This window comes from Xiphophorus couchianus, chromosome 2, assembly GCF_001444195.1.
Source record: "Xiphophorus couchianus chromosome 2, X_couchianus-1.0, whole genome shotgun sequence".
Lineage (NCBI taxonomy): Eukaryota > Metazoa > Chordata > Actinopteri > Cyprinodontiformes > Poeciliidae > Xiphophorus > Xiphophorus couchianus.
In genome coordinates this window covers 19,743,293-19,763,819 of record NC_040229.1, presented here as the reverse complement: position 1 = coordinate 19,763,819, position 20,527 = coordinate 19,743,293, and the positions used below count along the sequence as shown (strand labels likewise).

Here is a 20,527-nt window from a genome sequence, read left to right as displayed (position 1 = left end):
AACTACATATCCCAATGAGCCACGGGTTCGTATCCAGGAAGTTGACCCCGGTTGCCAAGTAAACTTTTGTCTGTTTAGATGATCTGTAAACGGTACTGACAAGACTACTCCCTGCGTCAGGTAAAAATATCTAACTTTATATAATTTGCGTACAGCGCACTGTTACTTTGTTTACAGCTAACTGTTAGAAAAATTTTTCATAAACGTTAGCTTCATAATTATTGTTCATGGCTGCTTTCTTCAGATTGTCGTGAGAAATGAGTGTGTGTCATGACTCTGTGGTCCTGGAGGTCCGGCCTGGTACAGCACGGGTTCAAGTGACTGAGCTGAGCGGTTCAGGGAGCATCAACCCAACTCCTGCCTGTAAACCGAATCAAGACCCAGACAAAGCAGTGGAACCATACCTTTCTCCAAAAAGATTGGTACGCTGTCTGTCAAAAACACCTTAAAATCAATCATTTTACATCTTAATGGACAAACATTCATGTTACTTGTGTGCAGTCTATAAAACACATCTTCTTTTAAGGATTTGCTGCATAGAATTACAGTGCCTTGCAAAGATATTGATACCCTTTGAACTTGTCCCTATTTTGTCACATAAATTACAAGGATTTCATGTCATAGACCAATACAAAGTACAATTCTGAAACTGAATCTCTGACAAGATGCTGAAATGCACATTTCTTTTTTGTATTTTTTCTTAAAAATGTTTTTAAAAACCATGTATCATTTTCTGGAACTTCACTTTTATACAATATTTTGTGCTGGTTTATCACATAAAATCTTCCCACAGTACAGTTCAGTTTGTGGCTTTAATCTGACAAATGTGAGAAAGTTCAAGGGGTGTGAATACTTATTGCAAGGCACTATTATGAGAGAACTGTTGGTGGTGTTTAAAGTTGATGTGGCCAGACAAAAAATCCTTCACACCACATTTATGGTACCATTTAGAGAATTAAGATTTTGGAGACATATAATTTAGCTGCATTGTTCTGGTATGGCATGTCTACTATTTTTGTCCCTCTACAGAAACTGTTGTGTGGTACTCATGACCTCTCTCTTGTGAACCATCTGGAGATCTGCGTAGACACCCAAGAAAATACACTGGGTGACTTTGGTGAGAAATAACTTACGTTCAAGCTGTATTATAGGCCTTTCAATCAAATCTTTTTGGAAACAACAGCGCCTCTACTTGTTCTAGCTGTTTGCTTTAGAAAAAGACAGTTCCATCAGGCAGATTTAGATGTCTACAGTGATAACTGAAAAGGAAAATGTTTACTGCATTCATCTTTGTTCTCTCAAAAATCCTAAATTTCATCATGAGTTCATGATTGATGGAAACTGTGTGTACAGTTCCCAAGTTTCATGTTTTAGTCACGTTTCCTTTAACATAGGGATTGGGGAGGACTAAACTTTTGAAGATATGAACTGAAAATGAGGGAAATTTCTGTATTGAAATACAACATGCAGTACATCTGTCATTAAAAGTGATAGAAATATGGCTTTGCTTATCAGTTTTTCTTGCAGGTGCTTACTTGCCCAGATTAGAGCAACTGAAAATGAACAACAGCTTCATCATGTCATTGAGGTAGGTACTAAAACACTGATGTTATCTTCTTTTTATGCGTAGTATGTGAAGGAAATTAATTACAGTAAATCATCATTACAGCTTCCATACTATTCAAGAAGGATTTCACCCTTTAGCCAAAAGTAAAACCCACTGCTTGACTTTTTCACATTTATATATTTCTCTTAAGACATCTATGACTTAATCAAGAGAAGGGGGAAATGATTGGAGATTCACTGCTAAGCTTCACTTATTGAGCTATGAGAAATGGTCCTCTGAGTTAGACAAGGCATCTAGAAGGTTGGTGTTCACTGGAATGCTGCGCTGTTGTGCAGCTGTTATAATCTGTTGTACTTTACTCCGACATTTCCACCATTTCTCCCACAATACAGGATGTGCAGTTTGCAGCTTGTAAACCAGACTACCAGAGGTGTGCTGTTTCCTGCAATCTTGGAGATACTACCGATACACGTGTTTAAGCTTCACCACCTGTTTCACAATGACACAATAGAGGGGGTTTTGTTTCGTATCACATTTCAAATGTATTCATTTCACACTCAAAGAAAAGGACGGAAAATATCGTCCACTTTTTTTTTTTTTTTTAGATTGTCCTGCCACATCAGAAGGCCGCATCTGGGCCATTGAAATTTCTGGTTATAATTTGAGAAATGTCTGGAAGATTAAAAAAGGAGCAAACAAAAAGTTAAAGATTTGTCTGCTCCACTCTGAGACCAGTGGAGCAGAGCCAGTTGGACACGTGCTGCCTCTGAAAGCGCTTCCTGCTCACGGCTAAAGGAGCTGTAGCAGAGAGCATGATCCAGGGTTAGATATATTTTAAAGCTGACTTCTTTTAAAATGTACAATAGGGGTAGATTCGTAGAAGAAAAGCAAAATAGAATTTCCAATGGAAAAAAAATTGTTTCAATTTCTAAAATGAAACTTAGCTGGTCTTTCTCATTATTGACAGCAGTATCATCTCCTTACGCTGCCTGTCCCTCTACTTTGTGCTGCACTGTCTCTCTAGAGACCTGGGAACCACCCTGTCCCACCTGCAGGTGCTGTGGATGTCTCACTGTTGCCTTCAAGACTTAAGCGGCATTTCTACTTTTGATTCTCTTAAGGTAGATTATAACAGTCATAGAAGATTGCTTAAAAACTAATACTGTGATCAGCATTTATCGTTGTTAGTAAAGATCCTTGCAAAAGTATCTGTACCAAAGGAACTTCTCTTCAGTTACAACAACAACAACAACAAAAAAAACCTTCAATGTGATAGAACAACTCAAAGTAAAATTTGCAGAAAACAGCAGAGGTTTGTGAGCGATAACAAACTGTATGTGACTCAGGTATGATGAGGCAGAGACACATCTAAATCCTGCAGGACACCGGCCCTCGAGGCCTGGATTTGAGGATTCCTGGTCTAAATCCAGTTGAGGATCTCTGAGAAGACTTGCAGACAGAAGTTCCCAGATGCTCTCCATCAACTCTGACTGAGCTTCAGCTGTTTTGAAGAGAAGAATGAGGAAAATCTCTAGATATGCAGAACTGGTGGAGAGAGACCGCCCAAAAGACCTTCACTTGTAGTTGCATTGAATTGCCGTGAATGGTTGTTTTACAAAGTGTTAACTCCGGAGGGTTGAATAAATGGCACAGTTTTCAAATTAAAATTTGCAGAAAATATTAACTACTATTCAACCTTTTTTGCTTAACTACAGGATTTTGCTCTACTTTGTGTTGGTCTATCACATAAAATTCTAATAAAATACATTGAAATTGTTGTAATGTGACACAAATGTAAAAACTTTTACGAGATGTGAATATATATATATTTTTTTTACATATTTCCAAGGTTCTATATTTAAACTTGCTCAATGTGTTCACTTTCTGTGATCCTTGTTCCTGCTTCAGGAGCTCTACCTACCCTATAACAATGTGTCCGACCTAAGTCAGGTTCCCATGCTGGAGAACCTGCAGCTTTTAGATTTGGAAGGGAACTGTGTGGACGACCTTATCCAGATTCAGTATTTGGGTTTGTGTCCCAATCTCCAAACTCTCACCCTAGAGGGGAACCCTGTGAGCAAACGCCCTAACCCTGCTTCCCCTCAGGTAGGGAATTTCTTTTGGTATTTTTTATCATGCAACTAAATCAGTCTGTATATATTTAACTTTGCATTTTTCCATATGATAAGAATTGTCCTGGCTTATCATGTACATTGTAATTTTGTTTGTTGCTTTTCGCTAGAATCAGTAACATGTAAATGACCAAAAGTCCAAATGCTTTGTTTTGTGCATCAACCACTTGACAATATACATTTGAAAATGTACTCTGCGTATGTTTACTGTATTTTAGGATTTCTCAAGTTAAATTTCCCCCAAGAGGGTGAAGTTATCAAAGTGGCAGTAGTCTGGCAAAATCTAAAAGAAGCCTGTGAACGGTTGGAGTTGAATAAGTCTTGTGCAAGGAGCTGGGCAGAGCTCCTAAACAGGAAGTGTTGTATTCAGTTGGTGTTGTAAAAGCCTGCTTGCAAATGCAGCTCGTGCCTGTGATCATCCACCAGTGTCTCCTGTGCTCGCAGGCTGTCGGTGTGCTGGCACATGAAAGTATTTGTGGCGATCTGCTCTGGTCACACAAAAGATATCAAAACCCAAAACTTAACAGTTGAATAGCTGACAGCGTTTTACAGAGATGCATCATAGCGAACAACAGGTTTGTTGTGATGTTGCAGAACAAAATCTCACTGTAAACAGGGCAATACACTCTAAATGTCAAGCAGATAAATCAACTCTCTATGCCACTGTTATTTTCCTGGATGCACGATACCAAGCCGCATTTAGCTGTGAGTTTTTTGGACCTTTGTGAATGTGTTTATTTACACCCACCAGTGGAGCATTAATTAGGAAACTAGGGCAATGAGTGGAGATGCTGAGCTGAATATGCATTAGGCATGTGCTTTGTAGTAATTGTGGGATTCTTGGGTTTGCTCTCTCTCCCCCCAAATCAACACTTCTCTCTCTGTCTCTCTTTCCAACACACACAAATGCACACATCCGCTCACTTCCTCTCTGTTAGATGATCTTTCTCTTCCCTCTTTCTTTTTGGTTTTATCCTTGCCGGTCTCTCTTTCTTTTTTTATTCACAGCATCTGTGGGATTTAGTGAAAGCCAGGAGTGATGAGCCCCAGTTTGATTTCTCGGTAGCTAAGAAATTCACTGTGCAATGAATTTGCAAGGGTGTGCCTTTGCAAATCAACATTGAGTGCAGTACATCATTTCCATTTAATAATAACCTGTTCCAGACATTAGATTCAGATACTTTTAGACTAAACGCAGGAAATGTTCAAAAATATTCATCAGACCAAAAAACAGAAACGGTTTTAATGGAGAAAAGTGGGCCTAGTTAAAACTATATTTGATACCTGCTTAAAGTTTCTTATTTGCAACAGGTACTTTTAGTCTGACAAAGGAGCCTCATTGGAACTTGCATATTAATTAATTAATTATGACTGCACATAAATAATAGCCACTGATCTGTCTGTCTATTTGGGGATTTTATGTGTCAGACCAACACAATGTCATTGAAAAATTGTGAGCCAGAAAGGAAATGATACTGGACATAGATTTAAACTTTGACTGGACCCTTTGGAGACACAATTATGTGTCGATCTTTAAATATTTTCCTCTTAATAATTTTTGAGGTGAAACACAGATGTGTCCCCTACATTTACATCGTCTCTCCTCGTCATTGTTTTCTCTCCTTTGCTTAGGCTGAAGAGTATAATTACAGAGCAGCAGTGAGGGAGTTGGTCCCTCAGTTGCGTTACCTTGATGATGTGAAGGTGGAGGAGGACAAGTTGACCTGCTGCAGCACCACGCAAGAAGACTGGGACATTCTAGGAATGTCTTTTCAAGAGTCCAACTCTTTCAAGACTGCTGGTAAAAATAAAATAAAATAAATGTTTGAATGCACATCTTTATGCAATATATTTGATTGCAAATGTCTCTGTTTAATTGACATCTAACTTCTCAATTTGTAGAAAAGATAGCAAGCCATCTACGTTATTGTGCACACATTACTGGTCCTTCGGGTGTCAGACCTACGTCGTCTGCAAACATGAGGCCCATAGTGGCGACCGGGCACAAAGTTCTTTCCTCTCCGGGATCAAGACCAACGTCTTCAGACTCTGATGTAGCATCAGTAGAAGCAGAAACCAGCGCCCTTACGCACGGTGTGGCTCAGCATTGGTTAATCCTGACATGCATTTAGTTTTAGTGATATCTGCTGTTCTGTTTTGAAACGCATGAACAGTAAACAATCCAAACAGCAGCCACCCTGGCCTAACAGTGCCACCAAGAGGCTCTCGTTGTATCACCTTGCAAGATGCATTTGTAATTTCCTGCTGTCTCTCTCTCATCTGCTGGTTGGTGGAGGAGCTGGCAAGATCCTGTTTTGTGGGAATCCTGTGCAGGCTGTTCGAGCAAGGAGAGAAAAGTTGAACGTGAGAAACAAATTCATCTATCTGACTCCCCAAATCAATACACTCAATCACTGATCAAAACAATACAGATGAAAATTGCTACTGGTCTGATACAGTACAAAAAGTAAGCTCACAGTAAAACAAAAATACCTGCTATCTCTCTCTGCTGTCTCTTAGACGGCACCAACCAGATCCTCTTTGATCCCTTGCGACCTTCCCATCTATGTGCCAGAACACACGTATGACCTAAAGGAGCCTGATCCTGAAGAGCGTGTCAATGTGTTTGCAGAGCTGCGGGCCTGGAGGGAACAACACAGCAAGTAAAAATTGATTGCAAACCTCACTTTTATTTATGCTCTTAGCTTAATATTGTAAAAGCCTTTTTGTGTTAGTCTTTGGCTCACGTCTCATTTCAGATGTGGTTGAATCACATTTTTAGCCTTTAACCATATCTTTACAAGGGGAGGGTGTTTTATCCATGAGGTAGAGAAAGCGCTAAAGAAGAAGAAAACAGAGATCTTTCAGGGCACACTTGGAAACCCAGGGGTAGGAACTACCTGTGCTCATAAATACACTGAGATGTAAATATTTTCTCACTTGGCTCAAAATATATTAGTTATCTTATCTTATGGAGTGATTGTGGTAGGATTTCATCCTGCAATTTCACCTGCCTTGCCTGCTGGTGGCAGTCAGAAGGTCCGGTGATACCAGTGCATGGCAGCTTTACTTCTGTCAGACTCCCCCAGAACAACTGTGACTACAGTGTAGTCACTGTGTGAATGGCTGAATGTAATGTGAAGCACTTTGGGCTCCTCTGGACTTGATAAAGTGCTGTACAAGTAAAACCCATTTACCATTCATCAGTATGAAATCTGGCAATAAATGTCTGAACGGTAAATTATTTTTCTTAATCTGGGAGCCCGTTTATTGCAGGATACTTTTAAAAAAAGGAATGAGATTTGTATTATTATGAGATCTGGAGACACAAAATCCTTTTCAAGACATTCCTCATAAAATGGATCTTTTTCTGTAAATATCATAAAGCAAAACAATTGGGCTCATCAATGTAAATCTGTTGAGATTATACACGTTAAGATGAACACTATCTGTGTCTGTAAATGGTTTCTGTAAAAGGCAAGTTGACATGAAAAAGAAAGGGGTGTTAAATGTGGATTTATTTGTCATTGAAATATTATATCATATTACAATTACATTATTTCTTATTATATCATGCATCCCCATTGCATACCTCAACTAATTGTAGCTGTGCTCACTGATCATGTTATTTTGTGGAAGAGATCATGAAACATTTGGGAACTACTGCTGTATTTTTTCTAACTTGTTTTCCAGACATCTAGCAATTATAGAGAAAGAGCGATTGCCACGGGTCCTGGTTATTCACCATTCTGATGAAAAAGAGCACGAAAGTGAGGAGGAGGAGGAAGAAGAAGACTTTGGTGGTATGAAGAGCGACAGCAGTGACGAAGATCAAGAAGAAGACAAACTCTGTGACGGCTTAGCTACTGGCTCACCAGACTCATCATTTCAGTCTCTTTCCCCAGGTGAAATATTGAATCCATAAAGCAACTAAAGTAACTACTTTTTACACTTCTGTACGTGATTACTCAAACTGTAACAGTTAAAAAGGATTTTTCTTTCTTACTGTTGTCAGACCTGAATCAGCAAGAAGCATCTTTCCCCAACATGGTCCCACTATCCCTGTCTACAGTCACCACACCTTGTCCTTCTCCTCCTGTTCATGTCACTGCAGCTCCCATGAACACGAAGGTGCCAGGCATTCGTGCCCGTAAGCTTCGTCTCTCCCTGCCCCATCCAGAGCAGCTCGGCAGAAAAGACTTGGCCCCTCAAACAACGTCAGCTGCAACAGAAACAGAACTGACGTCCAAGAGACATTTCGCAAGGGCCACTTACTCACCCCATCCACCTCTGAAAAGTTATCCATGTGAAGGACCAGTGATTTCAAGGTATGACAATAATAACAGTTATTTTTTAGGCTGATTTTCATATTGTTTTGTTTAAATTGTTAAACTCCAATTTAAACAAGGATACCATTTATTTAATTTGCATCTGTTGAAAACTTTATTAACTGTGAACATCCAGACGCTATTGCAAATGGAGAATTGTTTTTCAATTGGCATCAACTTTATTAGGTGTTCAAAATCATTACATGAATCCCTACCATTGGTCATCAGCTCAGATTTCTTTGAAATTACTATTCAGATTCCAAAAAATCTGTCTATTTCTTTTATTTTTTCCTTAGTTTTCTATGATTCATAGTTTTGTGCTTTAAATGTTTCTTCCGTTTTAGGTATTCCATTTATTTAAAATTAATCTTAACCATATTAGATTTTAGTGTGTTTTACTTATATATTAAAAAAAATGTCAAAGTTGACTTTTGTTCCAAAATAAAAGACAAGCTGTCTTTCAAATAAATAATGCGCAGATATGTGTTTTTGTACTGACGCTGTGCTTATTTAACACCAGTGAATATTTGATAGTCTTTCATTTCTTTGTCCAGAAATGAGATTTTGCAACTTCTCAAATACAAAATCACATCTTTTAGGTCTTCAGTTGAGGAGGTGTAATTACAACAAGTGCCAGTTAAAAAGCATATTTTTAAAATATGTGTCTTTAGCAAAATAAATTGTCAATATAGTTAACAAGACAAAAAGATTTGTGAATCATAAATGTTTCAATTTTACATATAAATATTTTTTTTCTTATTATTAGAACTTTTACTTGTATTATCTTTCAGTGCGGTTATGGACAGGTCCAGTCTACCTTTGACCTCCAAGCAAAAGATGTCAAAAATCCTCCAGAGACCAGTGATATCCCGCCCTCACACTGCTAGAGCAGTTCTGCAGAAACATCCCCAGCACCATCTACTCCAACCGTCCAGAGGGAGCTCAGACCTGGACTGACACCAGGCCGGCCTGCCTTCTAGGCATTAGGCTTTGTCATTTCTGTTCAGTTTGTACATTCTTTATTCAGCTCTGGTTAATTTCTAGTTGCTCGCAGTGCAGATGGGAGCAAAGCAGAAAACAAAACCACAGGTTAGAGGCGTTGAGGAAACAGACCAAAAAATATGACACAATCTTGCATCTAAGTGTAAACCAATGTCGGAGAATCACTTATACAGATGCCCAATGTTTTATAGTTGCTTCCATATTGTATTTGGTATCTCCATAAAACCACATTCAGGGCCGTTATGGATATTTAATTGTAGTTTCACACTAAATACAGGCATAAATCTCATCAATAGACCTTCATACTTATCCAGCAGTTCTCTCTTTTTTTCCACTCTTCCTTTGGGAAATATTGTAGGAATTCAGACATAAGTTTGGAGGTGGTGTTGACCCTGGTTTTTGGGTCACAGCCAGAGGAACTGGGGAAAGAGGACCTAAAGAAACACACACAGACCCCCCCAAAAAAGGTAACCCTCATGTGAAATATCCCAGAATGGGACACATCCCTCTATTTGATCCATTGATTATAATTTTTTAGATCATGTTTTGAGAAAGCAGGGAATCTTTATATTTTAAGATTTGTACCCTTGATGTGTTCGAAATAATTTATTTATCAAACGATTTTGAGTGCTTTCAGGATACCCATGTTGAGGGATTCTGTTGCTGTTGGAAAATAAGCACAATTAAAGGTTTGTTATAAACTTCCAGTTTAAGAACTGTTTTTTTCCCTCAAAACGGTCATATTTTACTCAGTTGAAGTAGTAAATGAATCTATTCAGTTACACATGAAAATGTAACTATAAAGCAAAACTTAAAGAAATTTTTTTCCCAAATGTCATTTCGAATTATAGGAGCGATTGTGGCTAATCTAACTGATGTAAGAATCTGATACAGCCTCTAGAGGGCACAAGCTGTACACTTTTTTAAAATCAACATTGCTTTCACAACCTTTTGAAAATCCATGGAATAAACTGTAAAACTCAAGTCCTTTTTTTCTATCTTTTCACCCCATCAGATTAGTCAAAATGAGTGTAATGTATCATAAACGTTTGCAAGAACTTATTTTAAACACACACTAATGAAATTTAAAGGGAAAAAGAAATGTACTGAATCATGATAAGCAATGGAGTGGAACAAATGAAATTCAATTGAAGTTCAGATCTTGTTATTGTGACTTATTGCACACTGTTTCCCTACAGTAATTGGAAATCACCTCTCTGCTCAACTGTGAAGGACAATCTGAGACTAATGTTTCGCAAGAACTCACTGAAAACCACTGTCTAGATGAGGACAAGACACATTCAATATCTTTGCTTTACCCGAGGGTATATAATGTTGAGACAAGTTTGTTTCGAAGATGTCACAAACATCATTATGTCTACTTTCATTTCAGGGGAACTGCTTTAACCAGAAAGTTGATATTACTAAGCTTGCCCAGAGTATCTGAAATGAGCATTTGCAAACCAAGACACAGACATCATAAGCACTCAGCATATTATGGTCTTTCATGCATAAGTTTTCATGTCGGATTAAGAGATAATGGCATGCTTATAGGAATGCATTAACTGTGCAAACATGTCCATGTGTACAGAACTGGTACGCGGTGGTTATGTAATCTGTTTTTCTATCTTCGAAGAATTTCAATAACTGTACCATCTCCTATGATTGGGTCATCCAGTTTCTTCATAATGAGGATTACTGAACTCCCTTAGATCCTTTCAGGTGTTTTAAGTCTTGGGCTCACATCTCAACACATAGATAGAGAAGAATGGAATGAAACTAGCAGTGCTTTTCACCTTACCCAGTTCAAGTAATCTTCTAATTTCTCTGACAGGTATTATTCACAAGTCTGATCCTAGAGAAGCTTTGCAAAACTCCAGTTATTAGAGATAATGAGACAAACCAGAAATGGCTGTTTTCTGGCTGAATAAAAGGTGATTGAAAAAATAGATTTCCTCATTCATCCGATACAAAGAAAAACAAAGGTGGCACTGAAGTGAGTGGCTAATTTTATTTGGTAACTGTGACAGATAAAACTTAACAGCATGCACTTTTCCCCACTTTTAGTGGGCCTGGGAGGTTACACTAGTGGGAGCTTGTACACCCAAGCTCAATGTTTCTGCAGGTGGTGGGTCCACATTGATTGAGTCTCCCTAAGCTTCTTTGGGCAGATCCCCAGCAGCCAAGGCTCAGCCAGTTGGAATCTCAGTTTGCTCCCCTAAGGCAAAACTCCAATCCACGGAGTTAGAGATCTACCATCAGTGAGACTGTAGAATTGCTCTCAGTCTGACCCACCTGCAGTTATGGTCATACATTTCAGATCATGATTAAAAGAACAAGATCCTGGGTACAAGTGGCTGAAGTTGGATTCCACAGAAGAGTGACAGGACTCAGCTTTAAGAAACAGGGCAAGGAGCTCCATCATCTTAAGGGAACGTAAAGACAACTGCATCAAAAGTAAGTTTGGATGGTCTGGTCATATTATAAGAGATGAAGGGGAAGACTCAGAACCCGTTGGAGGGGCTTTATATGTGTTTTGAATTGGAATCTCTGAGGATGAATTACAGAGTGTCACTGTGGAGAGGAATCTTTGGGATTCCTTCCTTGACCTTTTTGCCCCACAACCTAATCTCGGACAAGTGAAAAAAGATGGAAGAATGGATAGATAATGTTTTGTGCAACAGGAACAAAGCTCCCCTTATGGCAACTATTATTTTCAAAGAAAGACAAGATGTCAGCATGTACTGATTACCAAATGTAATTACCAAATGACATTAAGTGGAATCAATAATCTTCATGTTTAGTGAAGGTCTAGTTGTATTCCTCAAAACAATAATAATGCTACACATTCTTGTGACTGCAGCCAAGGGGATGGGTGTGAACAATTAGGAGAGACGAACTCATCCTAGTCCAATTATATTATCATTATTTTGTTTTGACTTGCAATGATTCCGTCTTTTTTCACTCTAGCGTTACAACTGAAAATACTTTTAGTGTGAGTTCAGACAGGCCGAGGAAAAGATTCTGCCGGAAGAAAAATTCCATTCTCCGTGAGGAATTTAAGCCTTGTAACTCATTTTCTGTTGACATCTTTACAATCAAGTGGAGACATGGAGCACTTAATGGCAAATGAAAGGTATAAATACAGTGTAATTTACTGCTGTACACTCACTTGAATTCTTCTTCCTGTCTGATCACATCATCCATCTCCATGCTAAACCAACATTTGTACTGCTTTTGCTGCACAAGTTTTAAGGAACAACTCTTGTGGTGATGTTAATTATCTACCACCAAATCAGAGTACAGTTATATTTAAGGTCAAATGCCAACTTGGCTTCAATTTTCATGCAATCATGCAACGTTTCAATGCAGTAAAATATGAGTTGAAGATGTAAATCTCATGCTGGATACCAACAGATCAGAAACAATGTGTGAAACAAATTTTAATGATTCTTTGACTATACCTAATTAAGATACTGGAAAAAATGAAGTATGATTCTCTTTCAGGGTTATTTGTCTCAGTTGAAGAGAGTGGCAAGGAGAACAAGGAGTTATCTTCTTTTCAAGCGAGTGAGGCAAAATCTTTTGGAGTGGGGCAGAAATCGGATATCTGAACACAAATAACGCTATTTACATTGCACATGTTTATAAACCCACATCAGCCTGTACACGTTTTAATAACCCAGACAGAATGAAAGTAAGCACAAGAAAATAGAGTAACGTTGTACTCAAGCAAGCATGATACTTCATAAAAATATAACACAAGTTAAAGTAAAGTTCAACGCAATAAAACTCCTAAAAGTATTTTTTGAGTTAATCAGGTAAATGTAACTTTACTACTCATGTGCTTTAAACACGTGCAATATTTGCCACCTCATGGCCTGTGGGAGAAATGTCAGCTGGCACAACCTCAGATAAAATCGAATTTAGTCAGGACAGGGGAATTTCAAAAGCGATCCAAGTGGAACACAAACTGCAGTGCAATCTATTGTCATCTCACACAACCTTCCAGCCAGGTTGATTGTTTTCATATTTTAGAATGAGATTATGTCAGAACGCCATAACATCTGTCAGCTGCTTACATCACGTACCGGTAATGCGCTGGACAAGCATTTTATCATTAAGTAGATCAAAACATTGTCAATACAAAGGCAGTAGAGTATTTGCTGTTTTCCATGGAAACAGGGTGCTCCCAGGGCAAGTCCTGTAAAAGAAATTTTGAGATAAACACGCAAGTCGGCATGTTTTATCATCACTGATTTCACCCCGTCACTATTTATTGAACAAAAAGCAAGGTTTTGTAAATAAATAAATAGGTGAATTCCCCTAAGAATGTGTTCAAAACATAAAATAGTTACTTTTACTGTGAAAATAATGCTAGAATATATATTTTACCCTTTGTATCTCTTTTTAATTGTTACTGTAAACATTAACAAAAGAGCTATATAGCATGTCTTATCTGTTGGGGGAACTTATTTGTTTCCTCCTATTCATATTTTACTGAACTTCTTCTGTCGGTTTTTACCTTTTCTGTCCAACTTCCTTAATTTCACCCTATGGGTTCCTTTTTTATTTTTCTTGACATCATAACAAATTATTGTTGTTCTCCTCCATAACTTTAGCTATTTATGTATTTATTTATTTTGCATTTACACCTCTTAACAAAGTTAAAAATGTTAACATTTTTTTTTAAAGGTCATGGCAGGATTGTTCTTAGGCAATGAGGTCTAACATGACTGGAAAAAAATAATTTGACTGGATAAGTGACACAGAAGTTTGAAATAGATGTAGTACTTGCACAGCATGAAAACTACAATGTGTCCTATCAGAAAGCAGCAGAGCTTTCGTCATAAGACTGGAATCAAAAGAAAAAAGCCATAAAGAGTTTTACTGCATCATTGTACCATCCACAGAACAAATACCTTTTGCTTTGACCTATTTATTCAGTACGGAAGAGGATAAGGGCCACCGAAAAAAACAAACAAACAAAAAAAAATTCTGACTTTAAAGTCAGAGCTATGAGATTAAACTCAGAATTCTGAGATTAAAGTCAAAAAGTTAGAATTCTGAGTTCAAAGTTAGAATTCTGAGATTAAAGTCAAAAAGTTAGAATTCTGAGTTCAAATTCAGAATTCTGAGATTAAAGTCAGAAAGTTAGAATTCTGAGTTCAAAGTCAGAATTCTGAGATTAAAGTCAGAAAGTTAGAATTCTGAGTTTAAAGTCAGAATTCTGAGATTAAAGTCAGAAAGTTAGAATTCTGAGTTTAAAGTCAGAATTCTGAGATTAAAGTCAGAAAGTTAGAATTCTGAGTTTAAAGTCAGAATTCTGAGATTAAAGTCAGAAAGTTAGAATTCTGAGTTCAAAGTCAGAATTCTGAGATTACAGTCAGAAAGTTAGAATTCTGAGTTTAAAGTCAGAATTCTGAGATTAAAGTCAGAAAGTTAGAATTCTGAGTTTAAAGTCAGAATTCTGAGATTAAAGTCAGAAAGTTAGAATTCTGAGTTCAAAGTCAGAATTCTGAGATTACAGTCAGAATTCTGACCTTAATCTCAGAATTCTTTTTTTTTTTTTCGGTGGCCCTAATCCTCTTCCATAATTCAGCCACTTGAAAATAAAGAAGATTTTTATTATATCAGTTAGAAAACAAATTCTTTATTTGATATATGTTATATATCTCTTACTTTCCTAGCCCATCACTGCCCCTGACTTAATGACTTTCATGAGTACACATAAAGTTGAAACCAGACATTACATATACTGTATAAAAAGACACATTTATTGATATTAGATTACGGTAAGTCTGACTAAATTTATGTTTCTTCTGTCAGGATTACCAAACATATTTGCTAAATGTAACAATGATTTTTTTTTCTTTTCAAATTCAGATGTTTACATGCATTTCATTGGTATTTGGTAGAAATGCCAAACCTTGCGACTTGAGTCAAACATCTATGAATCCTTATAACAGTTTACAGGAATTTTGGTCCATTCATCCAGACAGAATTAAGTCAATGTCAGGTTTACTCCAAACTGTGTTAAGTTAGAAAACATCCTTGCTTGCACATGGTCTTTCAAATATCAACTTTGCGACTTGAAAACATTGATTTGGTTGTTCCCTTTTTTGCTACCTTCATACATCAGGGACATGTGATTAAAATCTAAATTATTTTACCTATAACCCATCACTGTCTTTTTTGTGGCTGTCTGAATGGCCCAGTTCCAATTTTTTTTCACTCAAATAAAAATCCAATTTTGTGTCATTTCCATATGTGGCACTAAATCAGATACGTAGCTGATGTTTCTCAGAGTCTCCTCACATTTCATTTGACTTTTACACCATTGCCGTGAGACATGCATCATAATTCTGCACAAGAAGAAGCCAGATGCAGTAAATAGTGGTTGAAATGATACGTATTAAATTTTGAAAAGTCTGTGGAAGTGAATGGAGTGTGATGCATCATCATAGTAGATCATATCACAAACTTTTCGAAGGTGCATATGCTATAAACTTCTTAATTTCAATAAAATACATTTTAAATTTTGGCACTTAGGAAAAAGAAATGATTTCAGTATTCTTTATCAGCCTAAACCAACAACAAAATTAGAAAGTGAAAAAGAAAAATGATTATATGTTTCTTACACAGTGTTAGTAAATACCTGGTTTCTTTGCGTCTCGCAAATGTGCTAGACTGTCATAAAAGGGAACTATACTTATGCAGCATCTAGCCTTGTGATTAAATTTAAATGCTGTGTTTTGACTTGGCTTCACTGAAGTGCAAGTATACCACACAATCACCCTTGAGTTTCCTTTTTCGTTTATTAGTGCTTTGCTGTTTTAAGAGAAATAAATTGGCAGCCCATGTTTTGTGAACAGGCATATAGTTAGTTATGAAACTTTGTTTGGTCTCGTCTTGGAAGCAGACCCAATCTCCAGGTTGAAGGGTATCCCAAGAATTATCTGTAAGCCTGGAGCCAAAACATGCCTATTATCCAGTGGCAGGCGTATGTAGGATTGTTGATCCTTAGGTGTTTTTTCTGAATCACCTTTAAAAAAGAAAAAGGAAAGTGGCAGAGGTTGGAGCTTCATCTACTGGTAACACGTTATGTACTGTTCTTGTCACATTTACTGAAATACGGACCCCCTCTTTCTTCTAATTGCTTTTTCTGAAAAGCAGACCTGGCCACCACTGGTGAGGAAGGGTAATTTACTAGCTCTGAGGCAAAGTATTACATGAAAAATCATTGTGTTCAAGTGCTGAGTGTATTGCCAAGAAAGTGAGACGTGTGATTTCAGCCTGAGCAATAAAGCCAGCCCCTAAAGCTTGAAGACTGCACTGTCTCTTAGTTATGACGGGAATTTACATGAGAAAGTTTTACTATATAAGTACCCCAGGCACATGTCAGACTCAACTGTAAAGCTCAAGTAACTGTACTTTGTAAGGATTTCATCGTCCAGTATATGTTTATATATCTGTCTATTCAACAAACTTAAAAAGAAATTAAAATAGTAGCAGCAGAGAACTCCTTCTCCAGTATGGTGGAAACGTTTTGTGCAACTTATTCTTTTTTCCCCCCTGCATTCATTTTTGTCGGAATGCAAGTAAAACCAAATATGTTAACTTTGAAGATAAGATTTAATACCAAGCTAAAAACAAACATCTTAGAAGGTGAAAAGAGAAAAGAAGATCAGAAATGAATGTATTCTCTGCCTTTAGTTTTCTGCTGAGATTGTATTTCTGCATCACTGGGTGATTTGTGTCCATTGGCCTTTTTTGACCCTGCCTTGCTTTAGGTTTATCAAATATGAAGCTTTTTGCTCTAAGGTCAGCTTCAGCATCAGCTTTCCAGAATGCCCCTTTTTCTACGCCTCATTTGTTCACACTGGATCTCAGGGTGCTGTTCCAAGTGATTAAATGTAATTGACAGTCACAGAAAACACAACCTGACTCACTCTGAAAGCATTGTTTTTTCTAACAATGGTAACATTGAAAGGTAGTTTAAAGCCACCTGAGCTATATTCAAAAAGGCAGTTTGCTTATTTCATAAATAAATGTTTTTTAAATAGAGAGCTGCTTTCACGAGCAGATTGCCCAACTGCTCAGTGAGTTGACATCAGCTCATTTTGGCTATTTTAACCTACAGAGAATAACAAAAGGTTTAATTTTGTGTAGTTATCCATTCATTTTAGGCTGAAGAAAAACAGTTTTACCTTTGCTTAAAGTACAGAAAGTAAATCAAGTAGATACAATTATTATTGAATAATGACTTTTTAGTATTTTCTCACAAGATTGTCATACAATAAGAATCTTATCACATGTCTACCGGCCAGATGAAGATTGCATTTTATTAGGAAACACACACACTCGTGTTTATTCAGTATCATTGTTGAAACAGTAATGTAGCCCCACATTCTGTTTATTCTTTGACACATGAAAGCTAGCAATGAATTTCAAATGTTATTGTCTTTTAAATATATATTGGAACGGTATTATTTTGAAAAATTAAAGAATTGATATATTTAAATCTGGCAATCTCTAGAAATACCAAGCCTTCTGATTCAAATAAGTGCGGGGATTTACCACAAAATAGTAAAAACACTAAAGTTTTACATTAATATGCGAAAACGGGATGATAAAATAAAAATGGTTTTCCTTCCATTTTTATCTTTCCCTTTTGAAGCGCACCAAGCCCTCACTTATTTTCTATTTTTCATTTTTATCTTTCTTTCTCTCAAAAGCACGAAGAGAATGGTATTCGGGCAGTCATGTGACTTTTTGTGCGAAAACACAATTGCCGGTGTTCGCCATTGGCCGGTTTTCTTTGAAAGAGCGTTGGTTTCCAGGGTGACGGGAGGGAATGGCGGCACCGCTTTGCTTTTCTCTGCAGCCGCCCCCCTCCCCGCTGCATTGCTCTGAGCCAGTCGCCCTGACGCTGCAGCCTGTGGTGGTGGATCAGGTAGCATGTGAGAACAACACAGACAGCCTGGCTCGCTCTTCCTCCTCTTACTCTTCCCGTATTCTCATCGGACAGGCGCTTGTAAAGACTATTAGACTGCAGGAGGTGAGTTAAACAAATGCGTTTTGCTGCAGTTATTTTTGAACTTTTTCTTTCTTTTTGCTTTTATTTTTTACTTCTCTTACTGAACATGTGGCTGAAGTTGTTTTCAGTGTCAAAACTACAACAAATTAGAGTTAGTGCTTTTAAACAGAGCAGCAATTTCAACCTTTTATAGTTAAACCGTCTTTCCTTCTGTAGTCATTGTTACCACATCATTTAATTGTCATGACGCGGACCTTGTTTTGTGGAAACGTAGATTGTTTTCTCGTGGCAGAGCATATGGAGATATTCTATAGTCTGACACATGAGAAGATAATTTAGAAAGTATTGATACATTATAATTGATGTGGAGTCAGTTTTGTGTGTTATTGTTGTTTTGTTGTTCTGAAACATTCCTGCTTTGTTATTTCCCATAAGCTTCTCTAGATAAAATAACCGCTAATTTACCATCAAGCGGTTTAATTAGAACAAGCATATACCGATAAAGTAATATAGTTATTTATTTTTAATAGAGCTACAATTTAATTTAGAAAATAGTCAAATTGTCTTTTAATGTGTTTTCTGAGTTTTGTTTGTCTCATTGTTCTTCCACGGTGGTGTCATTAGTAGACACTAGATACCTAGTGGCATGGATTCAAAGTGACAGAGAGTAGACAAAATGTCAAAGACACCATTTCAAGAAGCTTAAACATCCTCGCTGTTGTTGATATTTGTTTTTATTTAAAGCGATTCCACCAAATGTAATAGATTAAAATACACATTACAAAGTGTTGTTGCAAACAAAAGATTTTTATAGGGCACACCTTTCAATGTATTTTGTAAATGGGAAGTTGACAAACACCAAAAAAAAAAAAAAATTGCACATTACATAAAACTTTCCATTTACGCACCTGTTGCACCTGTTGGCATACTGGAATACAATGCTGATTTTACTATTAAGTGCTGGTTAAGGGTAACCAGTAGTGATTTCAAATTTGAAACGTCAAATTATGTCAAAGGAGTTATTACAGGCAAAGTCAAAGCCCTTCTTTTGTAGAAAATACCCTCATCTTAAGCCTTTCTTTTAAAATATGTAGACAAAAAACAAAATCAGGATTATTCACTATTCCCTTTGAATATAGAAAGACTGAGAAATGTAAATTTCCTTGCATGAGTGCTAAATACAGATAGGACTATCATACTGGGGAAATTGTGAAATGGGATTTAATATGTGCACAACACAATGAGCAACAGTGAGCATATCCAACCTAATATATATTTTTATAATGGGCTTTAGGGCTGGACCATTTATAGCATAGTTGGTGTTATGTCAATATCAATATTGCATGGAACTGATTGGATTAATGTAAATATTACATATTTATATTAGCCCTAACCCTGTTGCACTCACTGGTGGGATTTGCTATTATGATCAGGATAGCAATGAAAGCCAAAAACAACATACAGTTTTCATTTAAAGAGTTAGGAATAATTTTTACGGATTAGGACTGTAAGAATATGTGGGCAGAGGTGCAAATAAATAGTGAACCTTTGCAACGTTCAGTGTTTGTTATGTGCAGCATCCATATTGAATTTGACCTGGGGTTGAGCTACAAATTTCCAATTTGGAATTCTGTCCTCAAACTGGCTTACAAGTAATCTTTCCAACTTGAAACTCTGAAAGAGGATGCACGGTGTTAGGACTTTTGCCTTGCAGCAAGACGTTCGTGGGTTCAAGTTCTGACCAAGACTTTTTTCTCTCAATGCACTCATAGGTTTTCTATGTGTGCTCTGGCTTTCTCCCACAGTCTGAAAACATGCGTGCTAACTGAAATGGTTTCTAAATTGCTCTTGGGAGTGAACAGGTTCGTGCATGGTTGTTTTTCCTTTCAGTTTCTGAGATGTCCTCTGTTGTACCGGTGACTGGTCCAGGGTGTATACTTGCCTCTCGCCCAGTAATTTCTGGAGATAGGAAACAGCTCCTCAGCGAAACTAACAAGGAAAAAGTGGTTACAGACAATAAATAGATGTTTTGTTACATTTGTCCTCTTTGTACAAATGGAACAAAATAAATCTTAGTCAACATCTTGTCAAGGTTTTATCATTTTATGTCATTAACTAAGTTTCTTGTCTAGAAGAAATCAGTGTTATTTTTAAACAAGTTATCTGTGACAAGTTGAATTCAAATGCTGGAAAGAGCAGCAGCCAATCCCTCAAATTTATTGACACATATTTCCATAATTTCCTGACTAAATGTAATAAATTTGACTCTACAATTGATTTACTTGAATTTTTTTTACAGATATATTGACGCTTTTCACAAAATTTTCAGTCTGTTGCAAACATAAAGTTTCCAGCAAATGAGTTTGGTTAGTTTTGGTTAGCTTTCAGCACTTGTTAAAAAAATGTTCAACCAATCACTAAAACTACACTAAGAAATCCAGAAATGAAATTGGCTGAA

At 37.1% G+C, this 20,527-nt stretch overlaps 2 protein-coding genes across 4 annotated transcripts in view; both read left to right on the top strand.

The window, feature by feature from the left end:
- Positions 1-40: 40 nt before the first annotated feature.
- Positions 41-9,736, top strand: lrrc56 (leucine rich repeat containing 56). 2 transcript variants are annotated; one of them, XM_028003084.1, is made up of 13 exons: positions 41-120; positions 245-422; positions 1,030-1,117; positions 1,528-1,588; positions 2,592-2,688; positions 3,476-3,673; positions 5,332-5,500; positions 5,602-5,793; positions 5,996-6,063; positions 6,220-6,362; positions 7,393-7,604; positions 7,715-8,027; positions 8,819-9,736. In XM_028003084.1, the coding sequence occupies exons 2-13, from the start codon at positions 258-260 to the stop codon at positions 8,982-8,984; spliced, it is 1,872 nt and encodes a 623-aa protein (XP_027858885.1). In that variant the 5' UTR covers positions 41-120; positions 245-257; the 3' UTR covers positions 8,985-9,736. The 2 variants fall into 2 exon arrangements, with proteins under 2 accessions (XP_027858885.1, XP_027858877.1); XM_028003076.1 differs by having other exon boundaries at positions 1,516-1,588.
- An 8,155-nt stretch (positions 9,737-17,891) lies between these two features.
- rassf7a (Ras association domain family member 7a) overlaps positions 17,892-20,527 on the top strand; it is a 35,101-nt gene continuing 32,465 nt past the window's right edge. For both annotated transcript variants that reach the window (XM_028003151.1, XM_028003141.1), the window contains exon 1: positions 17,892-18,090. The gene's annotated coding sequence lies outside the window, so the exon portion shown is untranslated. The remainder of the gene's footprint in view (positions 18,091-20,527) is intronic.

What these genes read in the sequence shown, in the direction of transcription:
- lrrc56 (XM_028003076.1), top strand. Translation starts at nt 258, where the DNA reads ATGAGTGTGTGTCATGACTCTGTGGTCCTGGAGGTCCGGCCTGGTACA. An exon ending in AAATACACTGGGTGACTTTG is followed by an intron (nt 1,118 to 1,515) that starts GTGAGAAATAAC and finishes TTTGCTTATCAG; the next exon opens with TTTTTCTTGCAGGTGCTTAC. An exon ending in AACCAGCGCCCTTACGCACG is followed by an intron (nt 5,794 to 5,995) that starts GTGTGGCTCAGC and finishes TGGTTGGTGGAG; the next exon opens with GAGCTGGCAAGATCCTGTTT.